This window comes from Prionailurus bengalensis, chromosome E3 (assembly GCF_016509475.1).
Source record: "Prionailurus bengalensis isolate Pbe53 chromosome E3, Fcat_Pben_1.1_paternal_pri, whole genome shotgun sequence".
NCBI lineage: Eukaryota > Metazoa > Chordata > Mammalia > Carnivora > Felidae > Prionailurus > Prionailurus bengalensis.
The window spans coordinates 39413583-39434865 of record NC_057357.1 but is presented as its reverse complement, the minus strand read 5'-3'; the positions used below and the strand labels follow the sequence as shown (position 1 = coordinate 39434865).

At 56.9% G+C, this 21283-nt stretch overlaps 2 protein-coding genes across 5 annotated transcripts; both read left to right on the top strand.

Annotated features, from left to right (window-relative positions):
• The first annotated feature begins 1491 nt into the window (after window positions 1-1491).
• Window positions 1492-12211, top strand: LOC122471790 (testisin-like). Of its 4 annotated transcripts, XM_043560850.1 has the most exons (7): window positions 1553-1634; window positions 1759-1788; window positions 1876-1902; window positions 2098-2263; window positions 3174-3457; window positions 11308-11462; window positions 11884-12211. In XM_043560850.1, the coding sequence occupies exons 1-7, from the start codon at window positions 1568-1570 to the stop codon at window positions 12115-12117; spliced, it is 963 nt and encodes a 320-aa protein (XP_043416785.1). In that variant the 5' UTR covers window positions 1553-1567; the 3' UTR covers window positions 12118-12211. The 4 variants fall into 4 exon arrangements, with proteins under 4 accessions (XP_043416786.1, XP_043416784.1, XP_043416785.1 ...); XM_043560851.1 differs by having other exon boundaries at window positions 1492-1634; window positions 1759-1902; window positions 3267-3457; XM_043560849.1 differs by having other exon boundaries at window positions 1529-1634; window positions 1759-1902.
• Window positions 12212-15530: 3319 nt separating this feature from the next.
• Window positions 15531-18092, top strand: PRSS33 (serine protease 33). The gene is made up of 5 exons (XM_043559458.1): window positions 15531-15665; window positions 16172-16334; window positions 16447-16718; window positions 16919-17088; window positions 17243-18092. Exons 1-5 carry the CDS (start codon window positions 15581-15583, stop codon window positions 17399-17401), a joined length of 849 nt encoding a protein of 282 aa, XP_043415393.1. The 5' UTR covers window positions 15531-15580; the 3' UTR covers window positions 17402-18092.
• The last annotated feature ends 3191 nt before the right edge of the window (window positions 18093-21283 follow it).

Below are 21283 nucleotides of genomic sequence, written 5' to 3'. Positions count from 1 at the left end.
GCCTTCTCTTTGTCGTTTCTCAACCCTTGATTTTATTTTACTTAACACACTTCTTGGTTTGTATTCATTTTTTTATGTTCTATTTATTTTTGAGAGAGACAGAGAGAGAGAGCATGAACAGGGGAGGGTCAGAGAAAGAGGGAGACACAGAATCCGAAACAGGCTCCAGGCTCTGAGCTGTCAGCACAGAGCCCGACGCGGGGCTCGAACCCACGAACCGTGAGCTGAAGTCAGACGCTCAACCGGCTGAGCCACCCAGGCGCCCCTTTTCCTGCCTAACTCTTGTTTAGTGTTTGTGAACACTCTCGCAAGAGCTTTCGAAGCATACCAGTTGGCGTCCTCCAAGCTGTCCACTGCTCTGTGTATTTATTCCCTCCGTTTTCCTCGAAGCCGGTCCCTGTATTCAAACAGATCGTTCTGGTGCGTGTGTGGATTTTCCTCCAATGTTGCTTTATCCTTAGTGGCCGTGCAGTGACAATAGCTTAAGTGAACAGGCCTAGGATGAACCGACCCTCGACCAGGTCCTAGGAAATCACCTCTGAGCCTTCACAAAGTCTTGCTTGGAAAGAGCCTCTTTGTAGACCGGGAGCCTTGGGCCACTCCAGATACTTGATGCTAATAGCACAGTTGATGGGACCGCCTCGGGCCACACTGCGTCACTTGGACCACAGGAGGTGCTTTAGTCTGAGGACTAGGGTTAGCCACGTGGGCTGTCCACCCTGCCTCTGTCACGGAGCCCCAAGGATAAAAACTCCAGACACCCAGGCTCACATGAGCTTCCCGGGCCGGCACCCCTTCACATCTGTTGTCACGCGTCATTGCTGGGAGAATTAAGCTCTGCCCATCTGACTCCATTGCTAAGGGGAAGCTGGAAGCTTCCACCTGGTCTCTCCTAGACTCTGTCCTCCACGCCTTGTACCACTGCAGTGAACCATCACCATGGGGATGACAGCTTCTCTAGGTCCTGTGAGTCCTTGTAGTGGATCAGTACTCTGAGGGCGGTCCTGGGGGCCCCAGTTCAGTTGTTCACTCACATCTATAACTCAAGAGACAACTTGATGACTTTGGTGCCCTGCACCAGTGCCCAAGGACGAGGCAGACTGTCGGTAGGCTCTGTGGGGCTGGGTGGGGCCAGCTGGGAGCAGCAGGGAGGCTGGGAGCCCTCCAGGTGGCCCACATCAGGCCATTTCACTCGGGCTCCTGGAAAGGACCGTGGCTTTTAGCAGCAGCCCAATACCGCCAGGCCCCCAGCGGGCGCTGGGTGAGGACTTGCTCTCACGGGGGTCCTGGTGGAGACCGGCCTTGGCCCTTCCCCGAAGAAGCGCTGGGTGGAGGAAGGGGGGCAACGAGCCGGGCAGCCGGGATCCCAGGGCTGCAGACCAGAACCGTTTGGGGGCACGGTGCGGTTGGGGTACCCAGCTCGAAGCCCTCGGACCCGGACCGGTCCCGCTGGGGGCGGGGGGGGGGGCAGCGTCGCGGGCGTTCCCTGACCCCCCCCCCCACCCCGGGGTTAGGCGCCCCGAGCGGGCGGAAGCAGAGGGGGCGCCGCGAGGCGGCAGAGGCGGCCATGGGCGCGCGCGTCCGGGCGCTGCTGCTGGCGCAGCTGTTGGTGCGAGCGGGGCTCCGGGGACACGGTGAGCTGAGGCGGGGGCTGCGGGGGCTGCGGGCCGCCCCAGGGGTGGTGGGGGACGGCCGGGGCGCGTGCAGACCGCGGGGAGCTCACCTGGCCGCCCGCCATCCCCCCTCCGGGCCCCCCAGCCGTTCAGGATCTGGACCAGCTGTTTCCAGGTAAGGCGCCCGGGACGCGCGCCTCCCCGCGCAGGGCACCTGAGCCGGAGCGCAAGGGGCGCCTCATCTTTTCCTCTCCCCGCCCAGGTTTCGAGAACTCGTCGTTGCTCACGTGTAACTGCCGGGCCCCGGGGGCGGGGGCGGGGCGGCGGCCGCGCGCCACGTGGGGAGGGGCGCGAGGTCCCCGGTCCCTGGGCGGCGCGGCCCCGACGCGCGCGTTTTCCCAGGGGCCCCTCGCGTTGGTTCGCGCGGGCCGGTGGGGCGGCCGGGGTCGTGCGGCTCAGCCGCGTGCCCGTGTGTCCGTCCCAGGGCCCTGCGGCCGCCACAAAATCCAGCCGCGCGTGGTGGGCGGCAAGGACTCGGAGCTGGGGCGCTGGCCGTGGCAGGGCAGTCTGCGCTTGTGGGGCGCCCACCACTGCGGCGCCAGCCTGCTCAACCGCCGCTGGGTGCTGTCGGCCGCGCACTGCTTTGAAAAGTGAGTCGGGGGGGGGGGGGGGCTGGCGGCCCTCCGAACCGGGGTTGGGGGGACGCGTCCTCCGGGCCTGACGCGTGCGGATTCAGCTCTCTTATGCTCCCGAGCCCCGGCCCGGCCGCAGCCACATGAGAAAATCCTGTTCCGTCTTTTCCAGAACGTTCTTTACAGCATTCCCGTGCCCTTTTGTGTCGTGTTCTTTTCTGTCTTCTCTTCTCCCTGGATGGCAGCACCAGCCGCCCCCTCCTCAGCCCACCTCCCCCGGTGCAGGTGCGCCACGGGGTGGACCGAGGTGGGTGAGCCTGGCACAGAGCCTGGCCTGCCAGGACCGTGGGCTCGGGGAAGCTATTTTGACTGCACCTGCCTAGTCCTGTGCATCTGTTCTTTTTTTTTTTTTTTTTAAGTTTTAGAGAGAGCAAGAGCGTGCACAAGCACAATGGGGGGAGGAACAGAGAGAGGGAGAGAGAGAGAATCCCAAGCAGGCTCCAAGTTGAGTCTGCCCGATGCGGGCCTCAAACCCACAAACCTTGAGATCGTGACCTGAGCCGAAATCAAGAGCTGGACACTCAGGCTGAGCCACCAGGGTGCCCTGTTCGTTCTTTTTTAGGATTGCTGTGGGAGGTGACAGGCCGGTTGAGTGACCAGCCAGATCCGACCTCAGGGAAAGGCCCTTCCTGCCCATCCCCGCCTCCCCCGGTCCCCGCGTTCTGGGATTTTGGCCCATCTTCTCTGGGCTGCCATCATTTCTACACTGGGCGCAGTGGCCCGTGAGAGGAAGTGCTAACCGTGTCCAGGATGAGCCCTAGCAGCACCCCTGCGGCCCTGCTTCAGGGCATGTCTCCCCTCCCCCGTGTGTGCTCAGGGGGCCCTCCCTCCTCTGAGGACCCTCACCAGCTCTCTCCTCCCTCGCCAGACACAAAGATCCCTCGAAGTGGACGGCCCAGTTTGGTGAGCTGTCCTCCAGGCCAACTTTCTGGAAACTGTGGACCTTCTACCATCGGTACAGGGTGAAGGATATCGTCGTGTATCCCCAGTTCAGTGGGACTTCACTCAAGGACATCGCCCTGCTGAAGCTGTCCTCCTCCGTCACCTACAATAAGTACATCCAGCCCATCTGTGTTGCGGCCTCTTCCTCTGAGTTCCAGAACAAGGCTGACTGCTGGGTGACTGGCTGGGGGCACATCGAAGAAGGTCAAGGTGAGGCTGGGGGCAGGTGGGGGGTGGGGCAGGGGGGGCTGCGGGCTCCGCCGTCTGTTCCGTCCACAGCGGCTTCAGCAGCCCCCACCTGGGTCTCTGTGCAGCTGGGTCCCTCCTGGGGGCTGCCCAGCAGTGCCTGCCCCCCCACCCCCCTCCAGGGCAGGACCTCGTGTCCCCACACCCCGTTCCCTCTGCCTTCCAGAGACCGTGCGTCCGAAGCCACAGTGAGAGGGAGGCCAGCTGGGCCCAGGCCCGTGCTTCCCACCCGGCCTGCAAGGGTGTGGAAGTTTCTGGGGTGGGCTCCTCAGAAAGGCCTTGGGTATGTGGGGTTTTTTAAATTGAGATTTAACTCACAAAACCTAAAATTCACCATGTTGAAGCATACGGTTCAGTGGTGTCGAGTGTAATCACGGCTGTGCAACCATCACCATCGTCTAGCTCCGGAACATTTTTACCATCTCAGACTGAAACCTCGTACTTCCTGGCCTTTACTCCCAATACCCCGTTTTCCCCTGGCAATCACCCATCTGCTTTCTGTCTCGGGATTTCCGGACTGTGGACATTTCATAGAAATAGAGTCCCACAGCGTGTGGTTTTCTGGCCCTGACTCCTTCACTCAGCATATTCAAGGTTCGTGTGTGGTCTAACACGTACCTGTACCCCGTTCTTTGAGGTTTGGTTCACGTAATGTTAAATTAATCATTTTATTCCTTTTTTAAAAAAGTTTTTGCAGTTTTATTTCTTTTGAGAGAGAGTGAGCGAGTGAGAGCATGAGCGGGGGAGAGACAGAGAGAGGGAGAGAGCCCCCCAAGAAGGCTCCACACTGTCAGTGCCGAGCCGAATGTGGGGCTCGAACCCAGGACCGCGAGATCGTGACCCGAGCCAAAATCAGGAGTTGGACACTTAACTGACTGAGCTGCCTAGGCGCCCCTAAATTAATCATTTTATTATTTTTTTAATGAATCATTTTCAAGTATACAGTCCCGTGACATTTAAGTTAGTATGTTCACGGTATAACCATGAACTCCATCAAGTTCCAAAACATTTTCATCCCTCCCAGAGGAAATCCGACAGTCACTGACCAGTCACTCCCCCTTACCCTCTCCTTCCGGCCCTTTGGCAGCCACTAACAAGCCTTTTGTGTTGATGGATATACCTATTCTGGATTTTTCATGTAAATGGATTCATACGTTATGTGACCTTCTGTGTTTGGCCTTTTTCATGTAGCATGGTGCTTTAGAGATTCATGGGTGTTCTAGTATGTATCAGAGTTTTCTTCCTTTTTATGGATGAATAATAGTTCATCCTATGGATAGACCACAATGTATTCATCCATTCTTCCATTGATGGACTTTTGTGTTGTTTGTGCCTTTCGGATACTGTGAATAGAGCTGTTATGAACATTCATATACAAATTTTTATTTGAACACCTCTTTTCAGTTCTTTTGTGTATATATCTAGGAGTGCAATTGCAGAATCACGTGGTAATTCTATGTTTAACATTTTTTAAAATTTATTTTCAGAGAGAGAGAAATCGGAAGGGGCAGAGAGGGAGAGAGAGAATCCTAAGCAGGCTCTGCACTGTTCGCACAGAGCCCGATGCGGGGCTCAATCTCATGAACCGTGAGATCATGACCTGAGCCGAAATCAAAAGTCGCACACTTAACCGACTCAGCCACTCAGGCGCCCCTGCCCATTTTTAATTTGAGTTGTCTTTGTTGTTGAGTTGTAATAGTTCTTTATGTATTCTAGATACTAAACCCTCATCAGATACACGATCTGCAAATATCTTCTCCCATTGTGTAGCTCTCTTTGCTGCACTTTTTTGCTAGTATTTCTTGATGCACAAAATTTGCAAAATTTTGATCAACCTCCAATTATTTTTCTTCCGTTGCTTGTGCTTTTGATGTCAGGTCTAAGAAACCACTGTCAGATGCAAGATCATGAAGATTTACTTGCGTGTTCTTGCAGAGTTTTATAGTTTTAGCTCTTATATTTATGTGTCTGATCCATTTTGAGTTGATTTTTGTACATGGTGTGAGGTAGGGGTCCAACTGCATTATTTTGCCTTTAGATACCCAGTTGCTCCAGCACCGTTTGTCACAGAGACTCCTCTCCCCAATTGAATTGTCTCAGCATCCTTACTGATTGACTGTAGATGTGTGGGCTTATTTCTAGACTCTGAATGGTAGTCCATTGGTGTGTATGTTCATCCTTGTAGCAGGACCTCATTGTCTGATACCTGTAACTTTATAATATATTGAAATCAGGAAGTGTGAGTCTTCTAACTTTGTTCTACTTGTTCAGTAGTGTTTTAGTTATTTGGGCCTGTTGATACTCCATATAAATTTTAGGGCCAATTTGTCAATTTCTGCTAAAAAGAGCATTGGGGTTTGGAAAGAGATTGCATTGAATTTGTAGGTTGCTTTGGGGAAGCATTGCCACCTTCATTATATCATATCTCCAATCCATAAATAAGGGATATATTTCCATGTATTCAGGTCTTCCGTTTCTTTCAGCAGTGTTTTGTAGTTTTTGTTAATAAGTCTTTGATCGCCTCAATTAAATGTATTCCTATTTTCTTATTTTTGATGCTTTGTAAATGAAACTTCTTTTTTTTAGATGTTTATTTATTTTTAAGAGCGAGAGAGAGCGCAAGCAGAGGGTGGGGAGAGGGGGGTGGAGACACAGAATCTGAAGCAGGTTCTGGGCTCTGAGCCGTCAGCATAGAGACCGACACGGGACTTGGACCCACGAACTGTGAGATCGTGACCTGAGCCAAAGGCCAAAGTCAGACGCTCAACCAGTGGAGCCACCCAAGTGCCCCAGTAGAATAACAGGCTTTTGTGGTTTGATCTTGGGTCCTGTAATTTTGCTGACTTCATTTATTAACCCTAGCCCTCTTTAAATGTATTCATTATGATTTCATGTATACACACACACACACACACACACACATATATATATATGTGTATGTATGTATGTAGATATGGATGATCATGTCATGTATGCATAGAGATAGTTTTACGTCTTCTTTTCCAATTTGGATGTGTTTTATTTTTCTTGCCTAATTGCCCTGATGGGAACTTCCAGAAAAATGTTAAATGAAATGGCAAAAACTGGCATCATCATCTTGTCCCTGATCCCGGGGAAAGCTTCCCGCCTGTCCCCATTCAGTGTGATGTCCGCTGTGCGTTTTTCACATCTAGTGTTTATCGTGTTGAAAAAGTGCCTTCTGGGGCACCTGGGTGGCGCAGTCGGTTGGGCGTCCGACTTCAGCCAGGTCACGATCTCGCGGTCTGTGAGTTCGAGCCCCGCGTCGGGCTCTGGGCTGATGGCTCAGAGCCTGGAGCCTGTTTCCAATTCTGTGTCTCCCTCTCTCTCTGCCCCTCGCCCGTTCATGCTCTGTCTCTCTCTGTCCCAAAAATAAATAAACGTTGAAAAAAAAAAAAAAAAAGAAAAAGTGCCTTCTATTCCTACCTAGCTTATTGAATGTTTCTCTAATGAAGGAATTTGGATTTTGCCAACTGCTTTACCAGCATCCGCTAAGAGGAGCCTGTGGGTTTTTTTCCTTCATTCTATTAGTGTCTGTAGTACATTATATTGATTGGTTTTTGTATGTTGAACCGCGCTTGCATTCATGGGATAAATCTCACTTGCTCGTGGTATACAGTTCTTTTGCTATGCTGCTAGGTTCCGTTTGCTCGCATTTTGTTGAGAATGTTTGCATATATGTATTTTTTGTATATATGCCTTTTGCATATATATATACACATTACTATTACTATTATTATTACTATTATTGCATTAAGGATATTGGTCTGTTGTTTCTTTTTCTTGCGACGTCCTTGTCCGGGATTTGGTGCCCCCATAATGCTGGTCCCAGGGAATGAGTTAGGAACTATTCCTTCTTCTCCGATTTTTTGGAAGAGTTTAAGAAGGATTGGTGTTCATTTCTTCAGGGGGTTGGTAGAATTCACCACTGAAGCCATATGGCCTAAGGCTTTTCTTCATTGTGAGGTCCCTGACTACAGATTTCATCTCTTACTGGTGTGTTCAGATTTTCTGTTTCTTCCTGAGTGAGTTTTGGTAGTTTGTGTTATCTAAGATTTTGTCCATTTCATCCGCCTGATCTAATTTGGGGTATAGCTGTTTCCCTTATAGTCCTCATTACTACTGTAAAGTCTGTAGTTATGTCCCCACTTTCATAATCAGTTTTGTTGATCTTTCAAAGAACCAAGTTTTGGTTTAACTGTTGATTTTCTCTATTTTTCTATTCCCTACCTTGATTTCCTCTATTCTCTCTTATTTTCTTCTTTCCTTCTACTTTTGAACTCAGCTTGCTTCTCGTCCCTTAAGCCGTAAATCAGGGTATTGGTTTGAGATTTTTCTCCTGTATTATTGTGGACATTTCCAGCAATACGTTTATTTCCTTCTGAGCACTGCCCGCACTGAATCCCGCAAGTTTTGCTGTGTCGTGTGTTCATTCTCATTCATCTCAAAGTGTTTTTGAATTTTCCTTGTGATTTTTTTCTTTGATCCTTTGGTAAAGAATATGTTGTTGAGGGGCGCCTGGGTGGCGCAGTCGGTTAAGCGTCCGACTTCAGCCAGGTCACGATCTCGCGGTCCGTGAGTTCGAGCCCCGCGTCAGGCTCTGGGCTGATGGCTCAGAGCCTGGATCCTGTTTCCGATTCTGTGTCTCCCTCTCTCTCTGCCCCTCCCCCGTTCATGCTCTGTCTCTCTCTGTCCCAAAAATAAATAAACGTTGAAAAAAAAAATTTTAAAAAAAGAATATGTTGTTGAATTTCCACATATTTACAAATTTTTCAGTCTGTCTTCTTTTACTGGTTTCTAACCTCAGTCCACTGTGGTTGGAGAAGATGTTTTGTATGATTTCAATCTTTTCTAGTTTATTGCAACTTATTGTGTGGCCTGACATATCGTCTATCCTGGAGAGTGTTCATGTGTACCTGAGACGGGTGTGGATTCTACTGTTGGGGCAGGTGGTTCTGTAAACTTCTGTTGGGTCTAGTTAATTTATAGTGTTACTCAGGTCTTCTGTTTTCTTGTTGATCTTTCTGATTCTATTGATGATTTTTTTAAATGTTTATTTTAGGGAGACAGAACGCAAGCAGGGGAGGAGCAGAGAGAGAGGGAGACACAGAATCCGAGGCGGACTCCAGGCTCCGAGCTCTCAACACGAAGCCCGATGTGGGGCTCGAACTCATGAAACCGTGAGATCATGACCTGAGCCGAAGTCGAGCATTCAACCGACTGAGCCACCCAAGTGCCCTTGATACTATTCATTATTAAAAGTTGGGTATTGAGGGGCACTTGGGTGGCTCAGTCGGTTGAATGCTCGACTTCGGCTCAGGTCACGATCTCACAGCTTGTGAGTTCGAGCCCCACGTCAGGCTCTATGCTGACAGCTCGGAGCCTGGAGCCTGCTTCAGATTCTGTGTCTCCCCCTCTCTCTGCCCATCCCCTGCTTGCTCTCTGTCTGTCTGTCTCTCTCTCTCTCTCTCTGAAAAGTAAATAATAAAACATTTTTAAAAATAATAAAATCTTTTTTAAAATTATTTTTAGAGAAAGAGAGTGCAAGCCGGAAAAGGGGCAGAGGGAGAGAGAGGGAGAATCTTAAGCAGGCTCCACGCTCAGTGTGGAGCCCAAAGTGGGGCTCGATCCCACGACCATGGGATTGTGACCTGAGCCTAAATGAAGTCTGACGCTCAACCACACAACCGACGGAACCACCCAGGGGACCCTGGATTCTCTATTTTTAATTCATGCCAATTTCTGCCTTTTAATTGCAATTTAATCCATTTAACTCATTTCCATTAAAATTAACTACTGATAAGTAAGGATTTACTTCTACCATTATTCTATTTTTTCTCTGTATCTTGTCACTTCTTTCAATATCTGTATCTGTACTTTATATCTTTTTTATTTCCTCTTTTTGTGTTTCATTGATTTTTACTAGTGGTCTGTGTTGATTACCTTCCCATTTCGCGTTCTGTGTGTTTTCTTAGTGGTTGACCTGGGGATTACGACTAACAACTTAAATTTATTGTTTAAAAATTTTTTTTAAACTTGATTTTTTTTTTAACTTGAGAGAGTGAGTGCGAAAGTCGGGGAGAGGGGCAGAGGGAGAGAGAGAGAGAGAATATGTTAAGCAGGCTTCACGTTCAGCACAGAGCCTGACGTGGGGCTCGATCCCACGACCCTGGGACCATGACCTGAGCCAAAATCAACAAACGCTTCACCAACTGAGCCAGCCAGATGCCCCAACAAGTTAAGTTTATAACAGTCTGTGTCGGATTAATAGCAACTTAGCTTCAGTAGTGCACAAAAATTCCGTTCCTTACGCAGCTCTTTCCTCAGAGATTTAGAATTGTTGTATGCACGTGGGGCGCCTGGGTGGCGCAGTCGGTTAAGCGTCCGACCTCAGCCAGGTCACGATCTCGCGGTCCGGGAGTTCGAGCCCCGCGTCGGGCTCTGGGCTGATGGCTCGGAGCCTGGAGCCTGTTTCCGATTCTGTGTCTCCCTCTCTCTCTGCCCCTCCCCCGTTCATGCTCTGTCTCTCTCTCTGTCCCAAAAATAAATAAACGTTGAAAAAAAAAATTAAAAAAAAAAAAAAGAACTGTTGTATGCACGTGTCTTAAATTATAAAGGAAGGGAAAGAAGTGATAAACCAAAGCCAATAATAGGCCTGGCTCTCCTATTTACCCCTGTGGTCACCTTTACCAGAGCCCTCTCTTCCTATGAACGGACACTGGCCAGGGTCCTGAAGACCTCCCTTCCTCCCTTTTCCGTTTCTAGTAAGGCAGGTCTGCTAGGGACGAACCTTCTTGGCGTTTGTTTATCTGAGAATCTGTTCATCGCCGCCTCATTTTCTGAAGGACAGCCTGATAGAGAATTCTGATACAGATACAGAATAGATACAGAATTCTCGGTCGCCTGTTTGATTCTTTCGGCCCTTTGAATGTGTCACCCCGCAGCCCCCCCCCCACCACCTCCAGGGTATCTGAGAAGAATGTGGCTGTTAATCTTGGTGGGGATCTTTGATGTGACATGCATGCAGCTTCTCTCTTGCTGTCTCCCGGAGTCTCCCCTTCGATACTTTGATGAAAATGTATCTCCAGGTAGATCTCTTTGTGTTTATCCTGCTCGGGAATTGCTCAGCGTCCTCAAGACAGGGATTCATACCTTTTGTCAAATCTGGGGCATTTTCGGGGCGCCTGGGTGGCTCAGTCGGTGAAGCGTCCGACTTCGGCTCAGGTCACGATCTCGCGGCCCGTGAGGTCAAGCCCCGCGTGGGGCTCTGCACTGACAGCTCAGAGCCTGGAGCCTGCTTCGGATTCTGTGTGTGTGTGTGTGTCTCTCCCTCTGCGCCTCCCCTGCTTGCGCTCTCTCTCTGTCTCTGTCTCTGTCTCTAAAATAAATAAACACGAAGAAAAACTCTGGAGCGTTTTCAGCCTGGATGCTGCAGATGAAGTATGTTAATCCTCCACCATGTCGGTGTCAGCCCCGCCCCCTGAGCGTGCCGTGGCTGAGGGACCTCCCCGGTGGCCCAGCTAGGGGCTGTCATCTTCATTCTCCAGATGGGGACACTGAGTTTCAGGGAGAAGCGGTGACCGCCCGCCCATCCCTTGGGTCCTTCTGTGACATCGTTCATCGCCCATAATGTGCAGGGTGCTGGGCTGGGGGCAGAGGCGTCATCGAGAGCGATGTCCCGGACCCCGTGGGGGCCCCGGGGAGCCCACCCCCCCCTCCACCCTCCCCCTGTCCCAGATGGCAGGGGAGGGGCCGAAGCTGTCCTCTTCCTCTCTCTCACCCTCAATCCCTGGCAGTTCTGCCGCCTCCCTACCGTCTCCAGGAAGCACAGGTGTCCATCATAAACAACTCCAGGTGCGACTTCCTGTTCCGACGTCCCGGTTTCCTCACTTATGACCCGGGTGACATGATTTGTGCTGGCTCTGAGAATGGCCAACGTGACGCCTGCAAAGTGAGTACGCCTGCCCCCACCAGGGCCTTGCTGGACCCGGGCACCACCCCTCCCCACCTTGGGCCTGGGAGCAACCCCCCTGGTGCCCACCAACCCACCCGAGTTTATTCATGAGAAAACAACCATGGGCCTTATTTCTCCGGCTTGTACAACAAGCATTAATTGTTTTGCCTTCATTGTATCATCTTTGATTCTCCCCTGACCCCTGGGGGGGAGGGAAAGGGGCAATTTGAGACCGATGCCCACTCTGCAGATGCAGAAACTGAGGCTCGTTCGCTTCCGGGGTGGGGGGTAGGATGTGCACCCGGTCTGCCCGGCTCCACAGCCCCTCCCACTGTCGCCACAGCTGTCCCTGCCTCTCCGCCAGCCCCTCACCTGCCCCCTGCCCCGCCAAGCCTGGCTCACCCGCGCCGCTCCCCAGGGTGACTCCGGTGGCCCCTTGGCCTGCGAAAAGAGAGGTGTGTGGATTCAGGTTGGAATCGTGAGCTGGGGATTGGGCTGCGGTAGCCCCAACTGGCCCGGGGTCTACACCAACGTCAGTGCGTATTTTGACTGGATCCAGACGCTGATGGCCCGCGGCGCCCCCAGGCCAGTCCCCTCTCGGCTGCTCCTGCCCCTCGCTGTGCTCTGGGCCGGGCTCCCGCAGCCGGCCTGAGCCCAACGGAGTCCTGAGAGCCGGGGCCATCTGCTGAGCCAGGCCCCGTCCCCCACCTTGTCCCTTTTCTAATAAACTCCTTAGCGTGTTGGAATCGATGCCTCGCAGAGCATTCTGTGGCCCCGGGTGGCTCCCTGGACACCCTCACGGTCCCCCCGGGATCCAGGCCTTCACTCCTAAATCTCGCTCCAGCTGTCTGCGCCATTCGGGTTTGGGTGACAAACCACGGAGCCCTCTCTGGTTGGTTCAATCAGAAAGATAGTTTACTACGGGAGGACGTTAGTTACCCCCGGGACGCTCCCGGTCCTACCTCTGTCCCCGAAAGGCCGACCCGGGACCAGGACTGGGGTGCGGGAAGTTTACCTGGGAGGTGACGCCGGGAGGCCCCAGTGAGGAGCAGGGAAACCGAGGCAGGGAGGGAAGCAGCCCGATGGCGTTTGCCCAAATGAGGGGGTTCCCACCGAGGGCGGCGGAGGCAGAGTCCTGCTGGAGCGGAGAAGCCAGAGGAGCACGGCTCAGCATCGCCCCCTGGAGGACAAGGACACCGGGCGTGGGCTTCTCTCCAAGCTAGAGCACCCCTGGTGAGGCCGGGTGGAGGGGGGCAGCCTCGGCCTGGCCCAAGCCCCAGGCCAGCAGGGCAGCCTCCGGGGCACCTTGGAACTGCTGAGGCACATTCCTCCCCTCGGCTCCCCACCCCCTGCCCCCAGCTGTGGAGAGACAAGTAGAGGAGTGGGAGGGGGGCCCTCACCACCTCTGCCCCACCTCCGACAGCCTCGAGGTTATAGGGCGACACGTTCAGGCTTCATGCACTGTGGCGGCCCTTGAGGCTGGAACTCCCCTTCTCCCTCTTCACAATGAGGAAACTGAGGCCCCGGGAGCTGGCGGGACTGAGTCACCCCCCTCACCAGGGTTTTTGTCCGCCTCTCACTGCCCACGGACCTGCCGGGCCCCACACGGAGGGGCCAGCAGATCCCTGGGTGGCGAGTCCCCAGCCGTCTCCCGGGCATGCCGTGGGGTCTCCTACAGCGTCCGTCCATTTCCACTTCCACAACCCACCCTCCGAGGAGCTGGAACCTGAGGGCGCCTCCTGTCCCCTGCTCCGAGGCCCTCCAAGCTGGCCCCAAGAGGATCACCCACCACCCTTGGTGTCCCACCTGTCGCTGGAGGATGGCACTCTTCTGTGCCCTGCACCGGCTGCCCTGCAGCACCGCTCCGCGGGACCCCCTGGCAGGGCCAGGACGGCCCCTCCAGCAGCAGGTAGACAGACTCCTTCCGCTTCCGGGGCCCGGGGCCTGCGTGAGCAGCTGCGTAGGACCACTGGCCCCCGCCTGAGCCGTGTCGCCCACAGGGTTGCGTTTGGAGCCGCCTCCCCAGAGGCTCGGAAGGATCCCCGCAGTTGCCACAGCCTGCTCCCTCCCCATGCCCGGCTCACCCCTACACCTCTGCCTCTCCCCAGGCTGATAAGGACAACCTCTGGTTGTTACATCAACGTGACGTGAGAACTCTGGCTGCGGCCACCCCAAAGGGCTTGGGATCTGCTGTGACATCAGCACACACGCGAACCGGATCCTGAAGAGCCGGCCCCCGGCTGGTCTCCCCGGGGCCGCCCCCCGTCCCCCACCTCCTCCTCCTGCCACCAGGTACAGAGGGTAGGGCTGGACATTTGTCACACGAGTCCTGTGCTGCAGGCAGTGGGCTGGGCACTGCCACTGTGACGCGCCCGCGCAGGGTGATAGGCTATCTCTTCTCCCTTGATGGACTGTGGTCTTGGGCCATCAGGAGCTGTTTATAGAGTTGTGGTTTTTTGTTTCCATCCTTGGCATTTAGAGACCTTGTCAGCAACAGAATCCCCTAGAACTAGCATGAGTGCAGGAAAGTCATGTCAGAGGCAGAAAAGGCAGTTAGGAGAAGGGCAGGGACTCCTGGACTAGGAGCTCCCAACACCGCAGGGCACTCTTTCTCAGTGTGGAAGGTTCCAGGCGCTCAGGCCAGCTGAGAGTCCTCGCCTGTGACCATGGCCATGGCTGCCCCACCCTCAGGCCTCCAATGGGTCCTCTCTCTTTCCAGGGTAAAAGTCCCAGGGAGAGATTCTGGTTGGGTCCGGGTCACGTGTCACCGGGACAGTGGCCCCAGATTGGGTCGTTCGTCCTCTCCTGAGACTGGGGGCAGGTCTGTGCCAGAGAAGGTAGCATGGACTCAGCTGTGAGTCAGGTCCCCTCCCCGGGCAAGCACATGACATTTCCCCAGGGGCCATTTTTGCCATGGGACTGAAGGGTGAGGGCTGAAGGGGACGTGGGCCCAGCAGAGGTCTGTGCCTCAGTTTCTCAGTCTGACACAAGGGTTGGGTTCGGGGGCCCTTTCCAGGGGTTCTACTGGCTATTCAACCAGTTTTGGCCCCTCCCTGCACGAGCAAGCTTCTCAGAATGAGTGTTGTCATCTGTGCCCTCCACCCCGTGCCCCTAGTTTCCAACAGGCAGGGACCCAGGTCCCCTGTGGGACAGGCTTCCAGCCTTTAGGCCACAGCTCCCCTGTCAAGTTTGGCGCCCGCCCCCAGACATGGCTGTGTGTCCCCGGGGTTCGCTCTCCCAGCAGCCTCACTGTCCTGGCCACACCAAATCCAAGAGTGGACTGTGTCCCAAGGTCAAGTCGGCTTCTGCTTCTGGTCAAGCAAGAAAGAGTGCTGGCCAGCCCCGAGGCAGCCATCTCCCACTTTGAGTGCAGGGCAGGGTCTGGCTGGGGCTCCGCGTGGGCCGCTCCCGGATTTCTGGACAGAACAGTCGAGTCAGCTGCTCCCGTGACCGGCACCGTAAGGAGCTGGGAGCTGGGATCAGGTTCACAGATGAGCGGGCAAGGATTCTCCAGAGCTTCCTGGCCTGACCGCAGCTCTCCGCCCCTGGCTTCGCCCGGCCCTCAGCAAGCTGTCAGCACCGCGGCCCAAGCCGGGCGTCCTTTGACAAACCCAGGCGTCCCTTTCCTGCCACCTCACAAGCGCTGCTCAAAGCATCTTTGTTCGAGGCGGGACTGGTGAAGCCGCAGCCCCGCCCTGGCCTCCTTAATCTCCCCCTGGCCAGGCCCACACACCCCCAGTCCCTTTAAGCCCCCAGGTCCTGCCCCTGCCCAGTCAGCAGGGAGGGCACCGGCCATGCAGGTAAGAGCAGAGTTCAGGGGCAGCCGGCAGGTCATGGAAATAGGTCGGGGGGCAGGGGCCAGGCTCCAGGGCTCCTGTAGAGGCCGGGGGGGCCCAAAGCTTGCAGGGGTTGGAGGACAGTCATGGTCCCCGGGGTGCGGGGACAGGGAGGTGCACAGGACCTGTGCCCCTGGGATACGTCCAGGGCCAACCAGGGGCTGAGGGAACACAGGGCCTCTGGGGCCTGGGGCTAGGACCGTCCTCTCCTTGCAGGCACCGCCCGGAGTCCAGACCCTGAGCGGTGTCACCCTTCCCTGGCCCGGCTCTGAAGACAGAATGAGGGGGGCCTCCCGCCTCCAGCTTTTGCCGCTGCTGTTGCTGCTAGGTGGGTGTGGGGCAGGGGCTGGGGGCTGTTCCCAGTGTCCCGTGTTACCCCTCCCCGGCCTGGTTCCCCTAGAGCACTTTGGGATTCCTAATCTCGGCTTCAAAGGTCCAGGTTCTCTCCGTCACTGACCTTGGGCTCTCCGAGCTCACATGTGCCCATCTGCGTAAGGGGTACAAGTCCCCCCGCCTCACAGTGCTCTGGGGAGGGTTAAGTCGGGTAACCTGTTGATTGCACAAAAGCCTGGCACCAGGTCGGTGCCACAAATGTGTTTCACCCTCCTTCCTAGTCTCTGACCTCCCTCCCTCTCCCTCTCCCCCTGTTATCTGACACCAAATTCATAATCCGGTCTCTTCCCTCCTTCCTCCCCCAGGAGCTCCTGGGACACCGGACTCTGCAGGTAAGGAAGCCTCCGGGCCCCTGGCGCCACCCCCTCCCTAACCTTGGCCCTGCGCCTCTCCCATCGCACGATCCCACGCGCCTGCCAGCGCGCCCCCCCCTCCCCCGTCTTCCGCCCACCCTCGCGCCCTCCTTGTCCCCTGCAGCCTGCGGGCAGCCCCAGGTGTCCAGTCGGATCGTGGGGGGCCGGGACGCTCGGGACGGACAGTGGCCGTGGCAGGCGAGCATCCAGCACCACGGGGCGCACGTGTGCGGGGGCTCGCTCATCGCCCCACAGTGGGTGCTGACGGCGGCGCACTGCTTCCCGAGGTCAGCGGGGTGCGGGGGCGCCGCCGGGGCCGGCTCCGGGGGATGCGGCGGCCCGGGGTGCCGCGGGGACCGGGGAGGGGCCGCCGTCCGCAGCGCCGCCTCTGTCCCGCAGGCGGGTGCTGCCGTCGGAGTACCGCGTGCGCCTCGGGGCGCTGCGCCTGGGTCCCGCCTCGCCCCGCGCGCTCTCGGCGCCCGTGCGCAGGGTGCTGCTCCCCCCGGACTACTCGGAGGGTGGCGGCCGCGGCGACCTGGCGCTGCTGCAGCTGAGCCGCCCGGTGCCCCTGAGCGCCCGCATCCAGCCCGTCTGTCTGCCCGAGCCCGGGGCCCGCCCACCGCTCCGAGCGCCCTGCTGGGTCACTGGCTGGGGCAGCCTCCAGCCCGGAGGTGAGGCAGCGGGGGTAGGGGGAGGGACAGGGGATCCTCCTCCACCTCCCTCTGACCGGGAGCCCCCCACTCTCCCAATCCGGGACCCAGCGAGACCTCCAGGGACCCAGACCTCCTCCCGGTCAGACAGGCGGGTCCCACCACTCCTGCTTCCTGCCTCGCCCGCTCCCCGCTCCTATAGTCCCCCTTCCTCCCCCCAGTGCCACTCCCAGAGTGGCGACCTCTGCAGGGAGTAAGGGTGCCGCTGCTGGACGCGCGCACCTGTGACCGCCTCTACCACGTGGGCACCAGCGTGCCCAGAGCGGAGCACATAGTGCTGCCCGGGAACCTGTGTGCCGGCTACGTCGAGGGCCACAAAGATGCCTGCCAGGTGCGGGAAGCTGCCTGGAGCCCCTGGAACCCGGCTCCCGTCCCAGCTCCCTAGGACCCAAGACCCAGGGGCTGTACCTCCTGGCCCCCAACCCCCAGAAATGCCATCCCAGATCTTCAAAGGGCTGAGATCTAAGCCCGACTTTCTCCTGCAGGGTGACTCTGGGGGACCCCTGACCTGTGTGACGTCTGGGCGCTGGGTCCTGGTGGGTGTGGTGAGCTGGGGCAAGGGCTGTGCCCTGCCCAACCGTCCAGGTGTCTACACCAATGTGGCCACTTACAGCCCCTGGATTCGGGCTCGCCTCAGCCTCTAATGCAGTGAGCTGGAGCCAGAGGCTGGGGTCCGTCTGAGGACCTGCACGTTCCCTCCCACCTTGCCCCTTCCCACTTAAGGCTCATAAGCCTTAGAAAGCTGCGGGGCCATCCGTCTCTCCATCCCCTGCCTCCTCCTTGGAGCTCACCAAACCCTAGCCGCCAGCCCTCCTCCTGGAGCCTCCCCTGCGTCCCCGGGTCTCACACTCCTCCTTCCCCGTCCTGCTCACTTTTACCCTTCTCTGCTCCAGCCAGGGGCCTGGGCACCCAGAGGCGGGCAAGCCAGCTGGTGCCCGGTCTGGCCCGTGTGCCTGCCTTTTTCTGGAGGAAGTCAGGGAAATTCAAAGTGTGAGAGGGATTCAGCCCCAGAGAGATGATTCTCCAATGCTGGCTTTGAACATGGAGGAGCTGCTGGCGAGGAGCCACAGGAGAGCGGCCTCCAGGAGCGGAGGGCCGCCCCCGGCGGCGGACAGCCAGCAGGGGGCACCTCCGTGCCCTGACTGCAAGGAAGGGAAGCTGGCCGACAACCTGAATGAGCTTGGGACCCAGTTCTCCCCACAGCCTCCAGAGGAGCGCCCCCCCCGCCCCGCCCACCCCGCATCAGCGTACCCACCAGACCAGGCCCTTGAACCCAGCGGAGCCCACCCAGACCTCTGGCCTGCAGAGTTATGACTTAATAAATTTGTGTTGGTTCAGGCCGCCATGTTGCTGGTCTTTTACTACGCAGCAACAGAAAACATATAGATCGTGCCCTGTTGCACTGGGGTCTGGGTGGGCGCGCCATGTGCTCTGAAAGGCTCAGGGGCCTCGGCACCTGGCATCATGCCCTCTGGGCCGGGAGCCCCCAGGCAGGCCTGGCCAGAACTCCTGCTGTGCCTGATTGGTTCCGTTGTTATAACCATACTTGCGGGGAGGGTCTGGGGCTGTGTCCTCCCTGTGGCAGGGGCCCACAGACCCAGGACCGCCCCCCTCCACCTGCATCTGGCCCTTTGCAGCTCCCTGCCCACCCTTGTGTGCCTGGGACCTGGGTCCAGTCCCCTCCCTGCCACCTCCTCATTCCCAGGCCAAAGACCATCCATCCCAATAAATACAGCTCAGTTTCTAGAACAGCAGAAGGAACAAGAAATGGAACAAATCCTGGAAACCCCAAAGCCTAATCGTTGGAGCTACGAGGGCCAGTGGAGGAATGGGATGGGGGAGGCCATCATCAAAGGTGCAGCCTGGCAGGGCAGGCCTGAGCCACGCGGGGCAGGCCCTCCATCCGGGGTAGAGCTTCACTGCCCTTGGAGGGTGGTTATCGGGGAGCAGGGCGTCCGGAATGGGGCTTGTCTGTGGACATGTCAGCAAGGGGACCCTGGTGACCGCTGCTGGGTGATGCCGGCCATCCTCGGTGGCTCCCTCAGTCTGGAGCCAGCTAAGGGGCCTTCCCCAGGACGCCTCCCAAGACACTGAGGTGGGAACAAGCCAGGGGCCGGGAGCCAGTCTGCTTCAGCCTGGGACTTGCTGTGACTCGAGTAAAGGGTCCGCATTCAGAGAGCCCTGTGTTTCTGAAGCATGAACTGGGAGCTAAACATGGGAGTCCGGAAGCCAGAGAAACAGGATCTGGGCGTGGAAGGGAAGGTCAGGGAATGAGAAGAGGTCAGCTACTCCTCATCAAGCCCTTACGAGATGCCACGCAGAGAGCTTTGCTGCACCGTCTCATGGGATCCTCACCTGACACCCATTTGCCAGATGAGAAAGCTAAGGCCCAAAGGCACGTGGCTGGTAGATGGCAGAGTGGGATTCCAACCCAGGTGGTCTGATCGTGGAGGCAGCTGGAACGGCAGGGGCGGGGTCACAATTGCCTCTCCACGTGCTGCCCCCTAGCACGGGCTCCGGCCCCTTCCGGTCCCTTCCAGCCGCACCAGCTCCATGAGGCTGGGCAGGCGGCAGGTCTTGGTGCAGCCGACTCAGGGGCACCGGGCCCTGTGCTGGAGCATCCCGTCTGTCTTCAAGGTCAGTGGGGGCAACCTGGCCCTGCATCAGCCACAGCTGCCTGACCTACCAGGTGACAGGCTGGGAGGCTGTGCAGCCCAGAGGGGAGCACCCGGGGCGGCAAGGGTGGTCCTGGGAAGTCTCAAGCATGGGGGATGCTGCGCTCCTGTCTAAGGCAGGCGCTTCCCGGCTGTCCGCCGACTCTAGTTGGGGATGCTACAAGCAGACGGCCCAGCCTCCCCCAAGAGTTCCGACTTGGCCTCGGTTTCCCCTCTGTCCTCTGAATTGCTACCACCCACCATGTAGGGGCTGCTGGGAGGGCTAAGAGGACGGCTGAGGCCCCGCCTTTCTGCCCACTGAGCCTGCATGCTGTGCTTTGCACGAGCGCGCTCTCGCTCGCTCTAGGGACACCTGGGAGGTGCCCTCGTTTTCAAGTTCACGCGTGGGGAGACAGGCCCAGAGAGGTTAAGCAGCGCGAGGCCCGTAGCCGGTAAGCGGTGAAGCTAGGTTGCAGCTGGGCAACTGACTCAGGCCCCACACCCAGTTGTGCGTCTTCCCTTGTGGCCAGGACAGTAGTCGTGAAACACTCTACAAATGGGAGGCACGCTTCGTAACTACCGGTGATGACAATTACTAATCAACGTTTAACACAAAAAGGAGGGGAAGGCCCACTAGGTCGAGACCCCGCCAGCTTAGTCCGGAGGCCAGAGAAGGGTCCCTGTCATGAGCGTTGGGTGGTTGAGGTGAGGGGGCCGAAAGGGCCCAGACAGCTTCCTGTGCAGAGAACCAGGAGCAGTGGGCCGGCCAGCTCACCCACCATCTTGAGGTTCTGGTGCCGTCCGTCATGGCCCCGGTGAGGCCGCAGAGCGGGGGCTGGAGGTCAGCCCCCACTCCCCCTCAAGCCCCTCCTGAGCCCACTCCCACGGCAGGAGACATCCTTGCAAGGCCTACAGTCCACCCCCTACAACCGACCCACCAGGTCTGTGGCACCGTGGGGTTCACAGAGACACCCAGAGGGGAAGGGCTCATGGCGGGCAAGGCCCCTGCCCTACTCGCCACCTCCCCTAGGCCGGGTGACCTCTGACAGCAGAGACCGCCGGAATCGGACACCAGTCATTACCCAAACCCTTGCGCTGTGCCGTGTGCGTTGGCTCATTAATGCTCCCCAATGCCTTATGGAATCCAGCTGTGTGTCCGTCCCCTTCGCGGATGGGACAACGGGTGGAGGCTCAGCCCTGTGCCAGAGATCACAGTTAACGAGCTGATATTTGACCCAGGTGGTCTGCCCGAGGGTGGGTGGAGACAGGCGTGAGCCTCGGAGGGAGGGAGTGTGGGCCCACTCAGGGGGACTCCCGGTAGGCATCCTGAGCTGTGACACCGGCAGGGGCAAAGCCAACAAGGCAGGTGTGTACGTGGCAACAGGGCCGAGAGTCAGGATAATATGCCCAGGTGCAGCCGGGTCACAACATCCTAGGTGGAAGGGAGGCCCCTCCTTTCCCCGCACCCTGGGCTCCTTTTTTTTTTTTTTTAACTTTATTTTTGAAACATTTATTTATTTTTGAGAGAGAGAGACAAAGAATCCCAAGCAGGCTCCAGACTCAGAGCTGTCAGCACCGAGCCCGACGTGAGGCTCGAACCCACAAACCACAAGATCATGGCCTGAGCCAAAGTTGGACGCGTACCGCCTGAGCCACCCAGGCGCCCCTTTGGACTCCATCTTTAACTGGCACATTCTGGGAGGTCTGCTGGATGCCTCTGAGAGCGTGACTGGCCTCCCATGGTCCGTCCACATCCCTTCCCTGCCCCATGCTCTCCCTCTTCAGCAGTACAGGATCTAAAGCCTCCAAATCTCTGTGCACAAAGATGCTGAGGTTAAGATGGAAATCTCTGACCTGAGCCGAGGACCCGCC

Bases quoted from the DNA above. Each gene is read 5' to 3' on its own strand.
- LOC122471790 (XM_043560849.1), top strand. From the start codon at position 1,568: ATGGGCGCGCGCGTCCGGGCGCTGCTGCTGGCGCAGCTGTTGGTGCGA. The intron at 2,264-3,173 runs GTGAGTCGGGGG...CTCCCTCGCCAG, and splicing joins GCCGCGCACTGCTTTGAAAA to ACACAAAGATCCCTCGAAGT. The intron at 3,458-11,307 runs GTGAGGCTGGGG...AATCCCTGGCAG, and splicing joins GCACATCGAAGAAGGTCAAG to TTCTGCCGCCTCCCTACCGT.
- PRSS33 (XM_043559458.1), top strand. From the start codon at position 15,581: ATGAGGGGGGCCTCCCGCCTCCAGCTTTTGCCGCTGCTGTTGCTGCTA. The intron at 15,666-16,171 runs GTCCCGTGTTAC...TGTCCCCTGCAG, and splicing joins GGCTGGGGGCTGTTCCCAGT to CCTGCGGGCAGCCCCAGGTG. The intron at 16,335-16,446 runs GTCAGCGGGGTG...TCTGTCCCGCAG, and splicing joins GCGGCGCACTGCTTCCCGAG to GCGGGTGCTGCCGTCGGAGT.